General features: G+C 46.0%; 1 protein-coding gene across 1 annotated transcript in view; it reads right to left on the bottom strand.

Annotated features, from left to right (window-relative positions):
• Positions 1-10,663: 10,663 nt before the first annotated feature.
• Positions 10,664-15,910, bottom strand: part of LOC120059897 (protein kinase C eta type-like) — a 39,635-nt gene continuing 34,388 nt past the window's right edge. Inside the window, exons 13-14 of the mRNA XM_039008969.1 lie at positions 12,139-12,285; positions 10,664-11,263 (exon numbers count right to left, since the gene is read on the bottom strand). Coding sequence (XP_038864897.1) covers positions 11,117-11,263; positions 12,139-12,285 — 294 coding nt within the window. The 3' untranslated portion in view covers positions 10,664-11,116. The remainder of the gene's footprint in view (positions 11,264-12,138; positions 12,286-15,910) is intronic.

Genomic DNA, 15,910 nt, shown 5'->3' with positions numbered 1-15,910 from the left:
CCCAGACTTGAACCCAATTGAACATCTCTGGAGAGACCTGAAAATAGCTGTGCAGCTATGCTCCCCATCCAACCTGACAGAGCTTGAGAGGATCTGCAGAGAAAAATGTAATTGCTGCCATGTTTGGAGCCACTGACAATGTTTGAGCATCAATTTTGCTGAATGTCTCTTGCTAGCAGACTTGCCTGTCATTCTGGTCTTGTGTCACCCAGTTGAGCCAACGTATTCCAGGAAACACATCTGCAGCTTTGCAGGCAGGCAGGCCCCCCCCCCCCCAGCAGGTGAGCACTGACAGCCTACAGCAGGGGTGTCAAAACTCATTCCATGGGGGGCCTAGCGTTTACAGGTTTTAGTTTTTTCCTTTCAATTAAGACCTAGACAACCAGGTGAATTCATCAATCAATTACAAGGGAGGAGTGAAAACCCGCAGACACTCTGCCCTCGTGGAATGAGTTTGGCACTTGCCTACAAGGAGGTGAGAGTCCTGGCGAAGTGGTGCCAGGAAAAAAACCTCTCCCTCACCGTCAACAAAACGAAGGAGCTGATCGTGGACTACAGGAGACAGCAGAGAGAGCACTCCCCCATCCACATTGACAGGGCCACAGTGGAGAGGGTCAAAAGCTTAAAGTTTCTCTGATGTTATTTGTCACGTGCTTTGAATACAACTGTAGACTTCACTGTGAAATAATTTCGTAAAAGCCCTTTCCCAATGATGCAGAGTTAAAAAGTAAGAACATTTGCAAATAACACAATAACTAATATTGAGGCTATATACAAGGAGTACCGATACCGAGTCAATGTGCATGGGTACGATGTATTGTAGTTAAGGTAATATGTACATGTAGGTAGGTGTAAAAGTGACTAGGCAATCAGGATAGTATGTGGAGTGTGAAAGTGGTGTGTGTGTGTGTGTGTGTGTGTTGGAGTGTCAGTGTAAGTACAGTGCATTCGGAAAGTACCCCTTGACTTTTTCCACATTTTCTTAAGTTACAGCCTTATTCTAAAATGTATTCAATTATTTCCCCCCCCTCATCAATCTACACACAATACCCCATAATGACAAAGCAAAAATAGGTTTAGACAATTTTGCAAATGTATTAAAAAGTTAAACTGAAATATCACATTTACATAAGTATTCAGACCCTTTACTCAGTACTTTGTTGAAGCACCTTTGAAACATAAACATAGTCCTGTTTCAACCAAGTCATTTTCTGTGTGGGGTAGATGCCAAATCGAGGCCTGTGACATAATGCTTTTAGACAGTTTGAATAGTCCCCTCCAGGTCATCAATCAGCCAGGACAGAGGAGGTAAACTGAGATCCAATCAGCTACTGCAGAGTCACTGCCAGCAGCAACCAGAACTGGTGTATAATGGCAGTTTGGACAGTATGTCTATCCACCCATAACAGGCCTCAGGAAAAGCTGCCAGACAGAGGCATAGGGAGGTAAACAAATAGAGGCAAAGATGCAAGTGGTTTAGCTCAATGCCCACACCAGTACTCACATTGCACAGGGGTTCAATCTTTGGCAAGGACTGAATAAAGCAGATGAGTAGGCTGCACTGGTGACTCCAGAGGTCAATGTATTTGTATTTAATGTATTTAACCTTGAGCTAAATTGATGCTCCAGTAAATCATAGAATAAAGAAGATAGAGGTGGGATTATGTGAGTTTAGTGCTTGCAGGGTTTTACTGAAATATTATGGGATAGAAAGTTTCATTCATCCAAATCTTTCTGCAACTTTACATTTAGAGCCGTGCAAGGCATTCTTTTCCAACTAAGGCCTATGTGTCTTTGTAGCACAGGCTAGTGGAACAACAATGTACAAAATGTTCATTGTACCATCTTTTCCATTACTTCTCACTGGGCACAGACGTGATTTCAACCTAGTTTTGATTTACATTTGGTTAGTTGTCAACTAACAAATTAAACCTGAAATCAACAAAAATGATCACGTCATTGGAATTAGTTGTTTTTTTTTAAATGGGAAAAAATACAACATTCCCTTAAGTTCATGACTTTTGCAAATCCAATCAGTTTCCCACATTGATTCAACAACATCACATATACTTTTATGTGGAAAGAACCTTGATTCTAACAGTTTTTGCCAAGTGGGTTGTGCTCTGTTTAGGGGAGGGACATTGTCTGGCATTGTTTTCAGACAATGCTATTTTTTTATACTTACTGTAATAATTTCTTCCAGCACAACACCCACAGGAAAGATCAGTGACTCTAGTAAGGAGTCTGAAGACTTTCTCAGTGCTAAAATGGGAGGAAGTTCCCATACTATCTGAACATATTAGTGCACATCTCAGGGTCAAGAACATCCAGATCTGAGCAGGTTCAACACAGGGCAGCACATTATTTCTACTGACTAATGTCATTTCCTTCAAGGACAGAGAAGTGTTGTTTTCAAACCCATCTTCCATCTCCTGGACCAGCTGCTTATTAGCACAATGCTTGGCCAACATCGGAGTCTCTTTCAACGAACAGAAACCTCACCTTCCTGTAGCTATCAGATGCGACATTCGTGACACTCTGTGGTTTCCTGTTTATCGTCTGTGACGACAGTAAGAATGTAAGATATTCAGTACATGATGACTCAAACAGATGGATGTCTGTTATGGGTAGGGTTGCATTTTCGTTCTCCCTCTCTCAGGAGATCCATGAAGCAACATAGACAGTATAATCGGAAGAATTCGCCGATATATTTGAATAGGTCATGTATAGTGTTAGCTCTAGGCAGGTGGTATTCACACCCTTTAACTTTTTCCACATTTTGTTGTGTTACAGCCTGAATTTAAAGTTGATCAAATTTAGATTGTTTTGTGACTGGACTACACACAACACCCCATAATGTCAAAGTAGAATTATGTTTTTCAATTTAAAAAAACAAACAATTTAATTACACATGAAAAGCTGAACTTTCTTGAGTCAATAAGTATTCAACCCCTTTGTTATGGTAGCCTAAAAAAGTTCAGGAATAAAATTTGCTTAACAAGTCACATAATAAGTTGCATGGACTCACTCTGTATGCAATAATAGTGTTTAACATGAATTTTGAATGCCAACCTCATCTCTGTACCCCACACACAGATAATTGACTAAAAGGTCCCTCAGTTGAGCAGTGAATTTCAAACACAAAATGCCTCGCAAAGAAGGGTCCTTATTGGTAGATGGGTAAAAATAAAAAAGCAGACATTGAATATCCCTTTCAGCATGGTGTAGTTATTAATTACACTTTGGATGGTGTATCAATACACCCAATCACTACAAAGATACAGGCGTCCTTCCTAACTCAGTGGCCGAAGCGGAAGGAAACCGCTCAGGAATTTCACCATGAGGCCAATGGTGACTTTAAAACAGTTACAGAGTTTAATGGCTGTGATAGGAGAATACTGAGGATGGATCAGCAATATTGTAGTTACACCACAATACTAACCTAATTGACAGAGTGAAAAGAAGGAAGCCTGTACAGAATACAAATATTCCAAAACATGCATCCTGTTAGCAACAACACACTAAAGTAATACTGCAAAAAAATGCGGCAAAGCAATTCACCTTTTGTACTTATATTTGGGGCAAATCCAATAAAGCACATTACTGAGTACCTCTCTCCATATTTTCAAGCATAGTGGAGGCTGCATCATGTTATGGGTATGCTTGACTGGGGAGTTTTTGGGGATAAAAAATTAAATGGGAAGGAGCTAAGCAAAGGCAAAATCCTAGAGAAAAACCTGGTTCATTCTCCTTTCCCCCAGATACTGTGTCACGATGTAACGGCTGTCTTCCTCCTCTTCGTCTGATGTGTAGCAGGGATCGGACCAAGACGCAGCGTAGTTCGTGTTCAACATGTTTAATAAAAGACGATAAACGTGAACACTACACAAATACAAAATAACAAACGTGGCAAAACCGAAACAGTCCTATCTGGTGCAGAGAACACAAAAACATAAGACAACCACCCACAAACCCCAACACAAAACAAGCTACCTAAATATGGTTCCCAATCAGAGACAATGACTAACACCTGCCTCTGATTGAGAACCATATCAGGCCATACATAGAAACGGACAAACTAGACACACAACATAGAATGCCCACCCAGCTCACATCCTGACCAACACTAAAACAAAGAAAACACAAAAGAACTAAGGTCAGAACGTAACACACGACTTCTGCCGAAGTCGGTTCCTCTCCTTGTTCGGGCGGTGTTCGGCGGTCGACGTCACCGGTCTTCTAGCCATCGCCGATCCATTTTTCATTTTCCATTTGCTTTGTCATGTTTTCCCACACACCTGGTTTTCATTCCCTCATTACGTGTTGTGTATTTAACCCTCTGTTCCCCCCATGTCTTTGTGCGGAATTGTTTGTTGTAAGTGCTTGTGCACATTGTTGTCTGGTGCGAGACGGGTTTTGTACCCATACGTTGTTATTCTGGATGCCGGTGGTTTTGTATATTAAACTGCTCCGGTTATTACCCAGTTCTGCTCTACTGCGTCTGACTTCTCTGCCACCAGTTACGCACCCCTTACAGAATTCCGCACCGAATCTATGGAGTCAGCATTAGCAGGTGCTCCTGGTATGGGGGTCGAGGAGCGAGTCCAGGAACACAGGGTGATGCTCCACCATCTCGGTGCCGCCATGGACCGCGTCATCCAAGCTATGGACCGCTGGGAGAGACAAGGAGTTCCTTCGGCACCTCCACCAGCACAACAGGGGCATCCACTACTCGCTTCCTCTGCACCCGGTTCCAGTGGGATTCGCCTCGCCCTCCCCGGGGAGTACGATGGGACGGCTGCTCGCTGCCAGGGTTTCCTGCTTCAGTTGGAATTATACCTGGCCACCGTCCACCCGGCTCCTTCGGGCCGTGAAAGGGTGTCCGCCCTTGTCTCATGCCTCTCGGGGAAAGCCCTGGAGTGGGCCAAAGCCGTGTGGGTGGAAAGAGATGCGGTGCTGGACCACTTTGAGGAGTTCACCCGTCGTTTCCGGGCAGTCTTCGACCACCGGCAGGTGAACGTCTTTTCCACCTGCGGCAGGGGACGAGGAGCGCACAGGAGTTTGCTTTGGGCTTTCGGACCCTGGCCGCCGGAGCAGGATGGAACGACAGGGCCCTGATCGCAGTTTGCGTGAGGACGTCCGTTGAGAGTTGGCCTGCAGGGACACCACCCTCACCTTCGACCAGCTGGTGGACCTGTCCATTCGGCTGGATAACCTGCTGGTTACCCGCGGACGTCCAGAGCGCGGGTCTGTTGGTTCCATCCCCCAGCACCACCGCTCCGATGCCCATGGAGTTGGGAGGTGCTGCGCTCAGGGAGACTGGAGGAGGTTCCATCTCGTGCACCGTCTGTGGCCGCAGATGTCACACTGCCGGTCGGTGCCGGGTTGGTTCCTCTGGGGGTCGAGGCAGCAGGCAGGGCACTCTGGCGTCACCCCAGGTGAGAAGGCACCATTCTCACCCAGAGCTCTCTGTTGCACACATGTTTTTGTTTGTTACTTTTCCTGAGTTTTCCCCGCATTCCCAGCATAAGGTGCTCGTCGATTCAGGCGCGGCTGTGAATTTTATAGACAGATCATTTGCACATAGTTTAGGGATCCCCATCGTTCCTGTGGCTATGCCCTTCCCAGTTCACGCTTTAGACAGTCGACCATTAGGGTAAAGGGTAATTAGGGAGGCCACCGCTCCTCTGGGCATGGTGACGCAGGGGGGTCACACGTAGAGAATCAGTCTCTTTGACTCTCTTCTCATTGACTCTCCTGCGTTTCCCGTGGTGCTAGGCCTACCCTGGTTAGCTTGTCATGACCCCAGTGTTTCATGGCAATGGAGGGCTCTAACGGGGTGGTCGCGAGAGTGCTCGGGAGGTATTTAGGGGTTTCCGTAGGTGCTACTACGGTGGAAAGTCCAGACCAGGTCTTCACCGTGCGCATTCCCCCCGAATATGCCGATTTGGCTCTCGCCTTCTCCAAAAAGAAGGCGACTCAATTACCACCCCATCGACGGGGGGATTGTGCGATAAATCTTCTGGTAGATGCCGCACTTCCCAGGAGTCACATGTTATCCCCTGTCACAGGCGGAGACGGCGGCTATGGAAACATATGTCTCCGAATCCCTGCGTCAGGGGTACATTCGGTCCTCCACTTCACCCGCCTCCTCGAGTTTCTTTTTTGTGAAGAAGAAGGAGGGAGGTCTGCGCCCGTGTATTGACTATTGAGGCCTAAATCAGATAACTGAGGTACAGTTACCCGCTACCTCTTATCGCCACGGCGATTGAGTCAATGCACGGGGCGCGCATCTTCACCAAACTAGATCTCAGGAGTGCTTACAACCTGGTGCGTATCCGGGAGGGAGACGAGTGGAAGACGACATTCAGTAGGACCTCAGGGCATTATGAGTACTCGTCATGCCGTATGGGTTGATGAATGCTCCATCAGTCTTCCAAGCCTTTGTAGACGAGGATTTTCAGGGACCTGCACGGTCAGGGTGTAGTGGTGTATGTTGATGACATTCTGATATACTCCGCTACACGCGCCGAGTATGTGTCCCTGGTGCGCAAGGTGCTTGGTTGACTGTTGGAGCATGACCTGTACGCCAAGGCTGAGAAATGCCTGTTCTTCCAACAGTCCATCTCCTTCCTAGGGTACCGCATTTCCACCTCAGGGGTGGAGATGGAGAGTGACCGCATCTCAGCCGTGCGTAATTGGCCGACTCCCACCACGGTAAAGGAGTAGCAGCGGTTTCTAGGGTTTGCCAATTACTACCTAAGGTTTATCTGGGGTTTTGGTCAGGTAGCGGCTCCCATTACCTCACTGCTGAAGGGGGGACCGGTACGTTTGCAGTGGTCGGCTGAGGTGGACAGGGCTTTTGGTCACCTGATGGCTCTGTTTACCTCGGCTTCCGTGCGGGCCCATCCGGATCCCTCTTTGGCATTCATAGTGGAGGTGGACGCGTCCGAGGCTGGGATAGGAGCCGTGCTCTCTCAGCGCTCATGTACGCCACCGAAGCTCCGCCCATGTGCCTTCTCGAGGAAGCTCAGCCCGGCGGAGCGAAAACATGACGAGGGGGACTGGGAGCTGTTGGCTGTCGTCAAGGCTTTGAAGGCGTGGAGACATTGGCTTGAGGGGGCTAAACACCCTTTTCTCATCTGGACTGACCACCGCAATCTGGAGTACATCCGGGCGGCGAGGAGACTGAACCCTCGCCAGGCAAGGTGGGCCATGTTTTTCACCCGTTTTGTTTTCACCCTTTCTTACAGACCAGGTTCCCAGAACGTGAAGGCAAACCCACTGTCCCGGCTGTATTGCACAGAGGAGCGGCCCATGGATCCCACCCCCATACTCCCGGCCTCCTGCCTGGTGGTGCCGGTAGTGTGGGAGCTGGACGCGGACATTGAGCAGGCGCTACGTGCAGAGCCCACTCCCCTCCAGTGTCCCGCTGGGCGTCTGTACATTCCGTCTGCTGTCCGTGACCGGCTGATCTATTGGGCCCACACGTCACCCTCCTCTGGTCATCCAGGCATCGGTCGGACGGTGCGCTGTCTGAGTGGGAAGTACTGGTGGCCCACTTTGGCTAAGGACGTGAGGGTTTATGTTTCCTCCTGCTCGGTGTGCGCTCAGTGTAAGGCTCCTAGGCACCTGCCCAGAGGTAAGTTAGAGGTAAGTTACACCCTTTACCCGTTCCACAACGGCCTTGGTCGCACCTGTCGGTGGACTTCCTTACCGAGCTACCTCCCTCACAGGGTAACACCACGATCCTGGTCATTGTGGACCGTTTTTCTAAGTCCTGCCGTCTCCTCCAGCTGCCCGGTCTCCCTACGGCCGGCCCTACAGACTGTGGAGGCCTTGTTTACACACGTCTTCTGGCACTACGGTGTGCCTGAGGACAGTGTCTGATCGGGGTTGCCAGTTCACTTCGAGGGTCTGGAGGGCGTTCATGGAACGTCTGGGGGTCTCGATCAGCCTTACCTCGGGTTTTCACCCCGAGAGTAACGGGCAGGTAGAGAGAGTTAACCAGGATGTGGGTAGGTTTCTGAGGTCTTCTTGCCAGGACCGGCCGGGGGAGTGGGCAGCGTTCGTGCCCTGGGCAGAGATGGCCCAGAACTTGCTCTGCCACTCCTCCACTAACCTCTCCCCCTTCCAGTGCGTACTGGGGTATCAGCCGGTTCTGGCTCCTTGGCATCAGAGTCAGACCGAGGCTCCTGCGGTGGATGACTGGTTCCGGTGCGCGGAGCAAACATGGGACGCCGCCCATGTTCACCTTCAGCGTGCCGTGCTGAGCCAGAAAGCCAGCGCAGACTGTCACCGCAGTGAGGCCCCGATGTTCGCACCCTGCCCCTCTGCCGGAAGCTGGGTCCGCGGTTTGTGGGGCCATTTAAAGTCCTGAGGAGACTGAACGAGGTGAGTTACAGGTTACAGCTTCCCCCCGATTACCGTATTAACCCCTCGTTCCTTGTGTCTCTCCTCAGGCCGGTGGTGGCTGGCCCACTCCAGGAGTCTGAGGTGCAGGAGGTTCCTCCGCCCCCTCTGGACATCGAGGGGGCCCCGGCGTACTCCGTTCGCTCCATACTGGATTCGAGGCGTTCGGCGAGGGGCCTTCAGTACCTACGTGTTGGACCCTTCAATGCTGTGGGAGTTCCACCGTATCCGTCCGGATCGCCCTGCACCTCGCCCTCCGGGTCATCCCCGAGGCCGGTGTCAGCGCGCTGCTGGAGCCGCGTGTCATCTACAGATGTCGGTTCCTCTCCTTGTTCGGGCGGTGTTCGGCGGTCGACGTCACCGGTCTTCAAGCCATCGCCAATCCATTTTTCATTTGTTTTGTCTTGTTTTCATTCCCTCATTACGTGTTGTGTATTTAACCCTCTGTTACCCCCATGTCTTTATGCGGAATTGTTTGTTGTAAGTGCTTGTGCACATTATTGTCTGGTGTGCGACGGGTTTTGTACCCATAAGTTGTTATTCTGGATGCCGGTGGTTTTGTATATTAAACTGCTCCAGTTATTACGCAGTACTGCTCTCCTGCGTTTGACTTCTCTGCCACCAGTTACGCACCCCTTACACACTGGATGATGAATTCACCTTTCAGCAAGATAATAACCTAAAACACAAGGTCAAATCTACACTGGAGTTGCTTACCAAGAAGAAAGTGTATCTTCCTCAGTGGCTGAGTTACAGTATTGACTTAAATTTCCTTGAAAATCTATGGCAAGACTATAATGGTTGTCTAGCGATAATCAACAACAAATTTGTCAGAGCTTGAAGAAATTATAAAATAATAAAATTGGGCAAATATTGCACAATCCAGGTGTGCAAAGCTCTTGGAGACTTACCCAGAAACACTCACAGCTGTAATCACTGCCAAAGGTGATTCTACATAGTATTGACTTATGGGTGTGTATACTTATGTAAATTAGATTTTTCTGTATTTCATTTTTTTTTTAAATGCTACAACTTTGTCATTATGGAGCATTGTGTGTAGATGGGTGAGAAAAAACATACATTTACACATTTTTCAATTCAGGCTAGAACACAAAAAAAATTGGAATAAGTCAAGGGGTATGAATACTTTCTGAAGTCAACGGACATTGGAGAGAATTTTCCATCACCTTCATGGTTTTACAGCCTTGAAAACAGCTTTCACTGTGCTGGCAGCCTGCAGCCTGTCTACCAGCATGTCTGCCCACAAACAAGGAATGTCTCATTGCAGATAAATTCCGTGTGTGTGTGAGAAAGGGTGGGTCTGGGGGGGAAATGAATAAATGGTATTCATTTAACTGTTGAAGGACTGTGATCACGAAGAACTGGATAACATAGAAAGAGAGAATTGAGCTATTGGCAGTTATTAAAGCATACCTTAATCCATATAAAACTAAAATATGCTTTTGTTTTGACCATTGGCATGTTCGTAATTGGTTTTCTTGATTGTCTGACATCTGCTATACCCTCTCAATTTGCCCGACTCGTCACCACATGTGCAGGCAGATGCAACAGAGAAAAACTTTCTGAAATTTCACAACAGCTCTGAATCACCAGTTTATTCAATTCAGATGAAATGTTGCATCATCTCGCACTGATGACCAATGATAAAAGATTCCTTCAGAAAATGATGTATTAAAACATTCTCATTAGTTCTCATTAGAAACATGCTTTCATAAACCCATCTTAAATGCAGGGAACAAAGCTTTAGCAATGTACCATTTTGACAGGGCACAGGGTGAGATGTATTCTTAAAAAGCAGAGACAAAACAAGGTGTAAGACACAATGTCTCCCTCTCTCCCTTCCTCTTCTCTCTCCACATACCACATCCCTGTGTTTGAGTGAAGGGGAAAGTGTCTGACATGTATCTGCTCGAATGATTGAGTGAGTGAGTGAGTGAGTGAGTGAGTGTGTGTGTGTGTGTGTTTGTGTTTGAGTGTGTGTTCTCCGTAAAGGACTTACGTCACTGAGAAACTATTTCACACAGCCCCCTCTGCAGTCCTTCCAGTATTAACGAGCAGCTCAGTTGTTCTGGGAAACCTTTGCAGTGCTGGTTACGTTACCCTTTTCCCTGCCATCGTTTGTACTAGAGTCACAGGCAGTTATGTTGAATAATGATCCCAGCATTGAACAAAAGGTATGCCAAATTAATAAAGACACACACAGACACACACAATTCCCATTAGTTCAAAAACGGCTTGTATTCATCTTGAAGTACCTGTAGGCAAATTCATCTTTCCATATCTGGGGACAAATTGCCATTAAAATTGCTATTAAAATTGCTTTGCATTGCAGTCAGATACTGTAAGAGCATTATTACGCATTAATACACAAGGTTACAAGTCAGGACTGTCACATGTTTTCCAAAGATAAAGGGAAGGATCATGGAAAAACAACATCTGACTAAAATCTGGCCTCATTGAGTAACCTCTCTCTCTCTCTCTCTCCACAGAGAACCAGACAGTCATATACCACAGTGACGAGGGCTGAGTCTAAACTGCCTTTCAAAATTAGAGATACAGGCTAAGGCAGTGCCAACCAGTCAACTGTGCCAGTGAACTAGCCAGAGCAAGACACATTGGGATCCTGTATGGCTCAGTTGGTAGAGCAGAAGTCTGGAGGTGCTGGGGGGTCACACAGGGCCTCCTAATCGTCCAGCAGCTCAGGAGAGGTGAAGGAGAAGTTGTGGAACTCGTCCTGGTTGACAGAGGGAAGGAGATCCTCAATGGGCGTCAGGGTGGGCTCCTCCTGGGTGAAGTCTGGGTCAAAGTTGTTCACGTCCTCTGCAGTTTTCTGGAGCATAGACAGCATAGGAGGTAACGTTACAATAACACAAAAGATGAGTGAGAGGTTCTATAAAGAATTTGGGGTAACTGCCAACAGATACCACCTTCATATCCCAGGCCACTACCTACCATAATACAATGGATAAGAGAGGAAACTGGGTGTGCATTGTAAATGGTACAATAAGACAGAAGGAGGTATTGCAATTCAACAGAAGTGTCTACTGTAAACAGTTTGTATTGACATCAAACACGTGTATCAAGTGTGTGTGTAATTTGTCAGGTGCATCAGGTGTGTGTGTGTCTTACGATGCGGTGTTTGTGTATCAGGTGTGTGTGTCTTACGATGCGGGGTTTGTGTATCAGGTGTGTGTGTCTTACGATGCGGGGTTTGTGTATCAGGTGTGTGTGTCTTACGATGCGGGGTTTGTGTATCAGGTGTGTGTGTCTTACGATGCGGGGTTTGTGTATCAGGTGTGTGTGTCTTACGATGCGGGGTTTGTGTATCAGGTGTGTGTGTCTTACGATGCAGGGTTTGTGTATCAGGTGTGTGTGTCTTACGATGCGGTGTTTGTGTATCAGGTGTGTGTGTCTTACGATGCGGGGTTTGTGTATCAGGTGTGTGTGTCTTACGATGCGGTGTTTGTGTATCAGGTGTGTGTGTCTTACGATGCGGTGTTTGTGTATCAGGTGTGTGTGTCTTACGATGCGGGGTTTGTGTATCAGGTGTGTGTGTCTTACGATGCGGGGTTTGTGTATCAGGTGTGTGTGTCTTACGATGCGGGGTTTGTGTATCAGGTGTGTGTGTCTTACGATGCGGTGTTTGTGTATCAGGTGTGTGTGTCTTACGATGCGGGGTTTGTGTATCAGGTGTGTGTGTCTTACGATGCGGGGTTTGAAGGGCGGCTCCTGCTCCCTGCAGTTCAGCTTGTCCCAGTTGATTCCAGTGAAGAAGACGTGGCTAGTCACAGCGTTCTCCCCACCTTCCGCTGCCACGCAGCCTAGACGCCGGGCAGGGTTCTTAGTCAGGAACTGTGGAGAGCACAGAAATATAACTGCATATGAGAAGTGAATAAAAGTACAATAAAATTATATAAATGTGTGTTAATGAAAGGGTGGAATATATCATTTGAGTGTGACTTATAATTAGACTTTTGAGAATTACATCAGCTCTGGTTCGAACTTGAATAACATCCCATCCACCTCCCTGACACACACACACACACACACACACACACACACACACACACACACACACACACACACACACACACACACACACACACACAGACACACAGACACAGAGGCCCAGTAGCACCTTCTTATCCAGCTCATCTTGGCATCTGGCAAGACACAAATGTGTTTTGCAAATTCTATTAATCTTAAATGTGAGCCAACAAAACCAAGCAACCATTTCGTGGACTTAAGACGTGGACCTATCACATTCTTCTGTCCAACATCTGAAGTTGGAGTGTAAGAGCATTTGAGGGGAATTAACAGTAAAAGAAAACACAACAAACCAACATTAAAAACACATTTCCCAAAGGAGCGATTCCAGACTAACAAATGAATGTATATTGGCCAGCCTTGTGTTAGCGGAGGAGTCTGAACACACACCTTTGGGCTAGCAGTGGCTTTCCCACTCAGCCAAAACTAAAGAGCAGCCCTCTCTCTCCCCCAGGATGAATGAGACCGGATTCAACCCCATTCCACCCTAACATTAATAGGTCTTGTCACACCAGACCCAAACACAGTTAACAAACAGAGACTAGACCAAAATGAAAGCAATATCTAATCAAAGTAACACTCTTAATCACCCGAGTGCCATCTTGTTTTTTTCCACCTGAACAAAGCAGCTCACAGTGAAAGAGGAGAAGAGAGAAGATGTAGAGAAAGGAGGAGACAAGCAGAGGCTAGGAGAGCATTGGAAAGAAGAGTAGAGGATCAAAGGAAATGGGTCAGTCAGTTCATGATGAGCCAGAGAGAAATGCACTATGTAATTCTGTCCTCCTCAACTGACCACAAAGTTGAAATTTGGCAATCCTATTTGAGTCTATCATATTTTCCACTAGCTCTACCGGGGCTGTGCGATCCATCCACTCTGCATAGAGACACCATGCAGGGAAAAAGCCAATTATATCAAGTAGAGAGACATATAAAGTAGGTCTTCACGGATCTACCCGAACCCGATATCTGACCCGGATCCGGCCCGACATTTTGTAGTTAACCCTCCGATCCCGAGCCGGATCCCGCTCAGTGACCCGGGATCTGAGGTCGGTATTATATTTGAAGAGTTCCTAACTTCCTAAACAACATCAACACAAATTTCACACATTTACATTTTATTCTCTCAAAGGACTACCTCTTTCATCAAACCAAATGTGTCAATATAATTTTGCAACAAAACTGCATATTCACTTTATGAAAACGAGCCACTGTATGTCAGTGACGTGGGGTAAAATAGGCTACTTGTTGTAGGAGAGGAGGACGACGAGGCAGCGGGAAAGAGTGATAGCCCGTCTATATAAAGTGAGTTAATGAAACATTGAGACATTCTTTACTGATGTGAAGATGAAACTGAATGAAAAAGAGTACAAGGAGGCAAAACCGACAGGGAAATCCTCTGTATGGGCCTCATCTATGCACATTGTGAATATGGAGGGGAAAAGACGGTCGCCCATATTTTCAAGACCTGAGCTATTTAATTTATATTCAATTGACTAGTTATGTAGGCTAGCTAATTTATTTGTTTAGGCTATCTTGCTATTTTATTTGAGTATTTTCTTTGTTTAAAATAACAGTTTGTTAACTAATGTTGAATGACTCAAGTCAAGTGTGATATTTGTCAGCAAAGATGAGCTACTCATTCATGTGCTAGTTGTGGCTTTCATCTAAAATAAATAAGTTATTCTATAATGCAAAGTTACCGATACATTCTTTCTGATCGTCTTTAATAAAGAACATTTTTGACCAAGTTAATGGCGCCGGACAGGATGGCTGCCGTTTTACGGGCTCCTAACCAACTGTGCTATTTTGTTATTTTTTTGCTTTGTTTGTAACATGTTATGTACATAAAGTTGCTGCTACCGTCTCTTATGACCAAAAAGGGCTTCTGGACATCTGAACAGCGATTACTCACCTCGTACTGGACAAAGATTTTCTTTAATGAGTCCAAAGGATATATTGCTTTCCGGAGAACAGGTCCAAATCCCTGTCATTCGCGTGAAGAAAAGGTGGAGATACTGAGGGAGAAGGTTGGGGTGCCTTGTTAGGATTCATAGGCGAGCACGGCAAGCGGTACCGGAGCGCCAAGTCTAGGTCCAAAAGGCTCCTTAACAGCTTCTACCCCAAAGCTATAAGACTGCTGAACAATTAATCAAATGGACACCCGGACTATTTACATTGACACCCCCCACCCCACCTTTGTTTTTACACTGCTGCTACTCGCTATTTATCATCAATGAATAGTCACTTTACCCCTACCTACACGTACAAATTACCTTGACTAACCTGTACCCCCCCATATTTACTCGGTACCGGTACCCCGTGTATATAGCGTCGTTATTGTTATGTAATTCTACTGTGTTACTTTTTATTTTTACTTTATTTAGTAAATATTGTATTAACTCTATTTCTTGAACTGCGCTGTTGGTTAAAAGCTTTTAAGTAAGCATTTCACAGTAAGGTCTACACCTGCTGTATTCGACGCATGTGACAAATAAAATTTGATTTGCTCATGTTGTGTGTGTGTGGTAGACTGATAGCCATAGGTTTATCTGCAGAAAACATAGATGCCTAATACTGAAGGGATGCCGATTTAATGATTGTGTATGGCATGGATAGGTATAAGAAATCAGGACAATTTGTCTCTTCAATAATTAATATTTTATTAACTCTCCAGACGGTAGGACTACACAGCCGTAGCGTGGATGACTTTTCTATCAAATCCGCATCCAAACCAATCTCAGGCTGTATAGGCTAAATCTGTAGGCCTAAAGGATATACTGTATCTACATTTCATTTAGAACAAATATAATGAGTATAATAGGCTAATATAATGAGTTAGACCCGAGTTAAAGAAAGCCTACTAAAATATGTCTTACCACACAGAACTCACAAGGCGTCTCAAATAGGATTGCCCAATTTCAACTTTGTGGTCGGTTGAGGAGGACAGAATTACATAGTGCATTTCTCTCTGAATCATCATGAACTGACTGACCCATTTCCTTTGATCCTCTACTCTTCTCTCCAATCCAAAAATAGCGTTGTCATAGCGGGAATACTAACCAAGACCTACAGATCCTAATTCTTGGAAATTACACGGGAATGCAGATGGGAGACTCCATCCTTCCGTAGCCTATTCAAAATGTATTTCGAATTTGAAGCTTGCTGGTCAAACAGGCCTAACTTTCATCTAAATCAATGTTGATCAAATAGTTAAATAGGCTAGATTGTAATGTTGCTCAGTAAAAGAAAAGGCCTACATAATATTAGGTTACAGGCAAAAGTGAACTATTCGCTGCTTTGTCTGGCACGCAATGATCATCACATATAAAATCATCCTTCTCAAATATTTGGTCAACACAAATAAGGAAAACATTTATGAAAACCTCATAATGTTCTCCGTCTAACTATAGGGATATCATTGTGAAAATAC

The sequence above is a fragment of the Salvelinus namaycush genome, chromosome 15, assembly GCF_016432855.1.
Source record: "Salvelinus namaycush isolate Seneca chromosome 15, SaNama_1.0, whole genome shotgun sequence".
Classification (NCBI taxonomy): domain Eukaryota; kingdom Metazoa; phylum Chordata; class Actinopteri; order Salmoniformes; family Salmonidae; genus Salvelinus; species Salvelinus namaycush.
The sequence above is the reverse complement of the archived record's forward strand: the minus strand, read 5'-3'. Positions and strand labels throughout refer to the sequence as shown.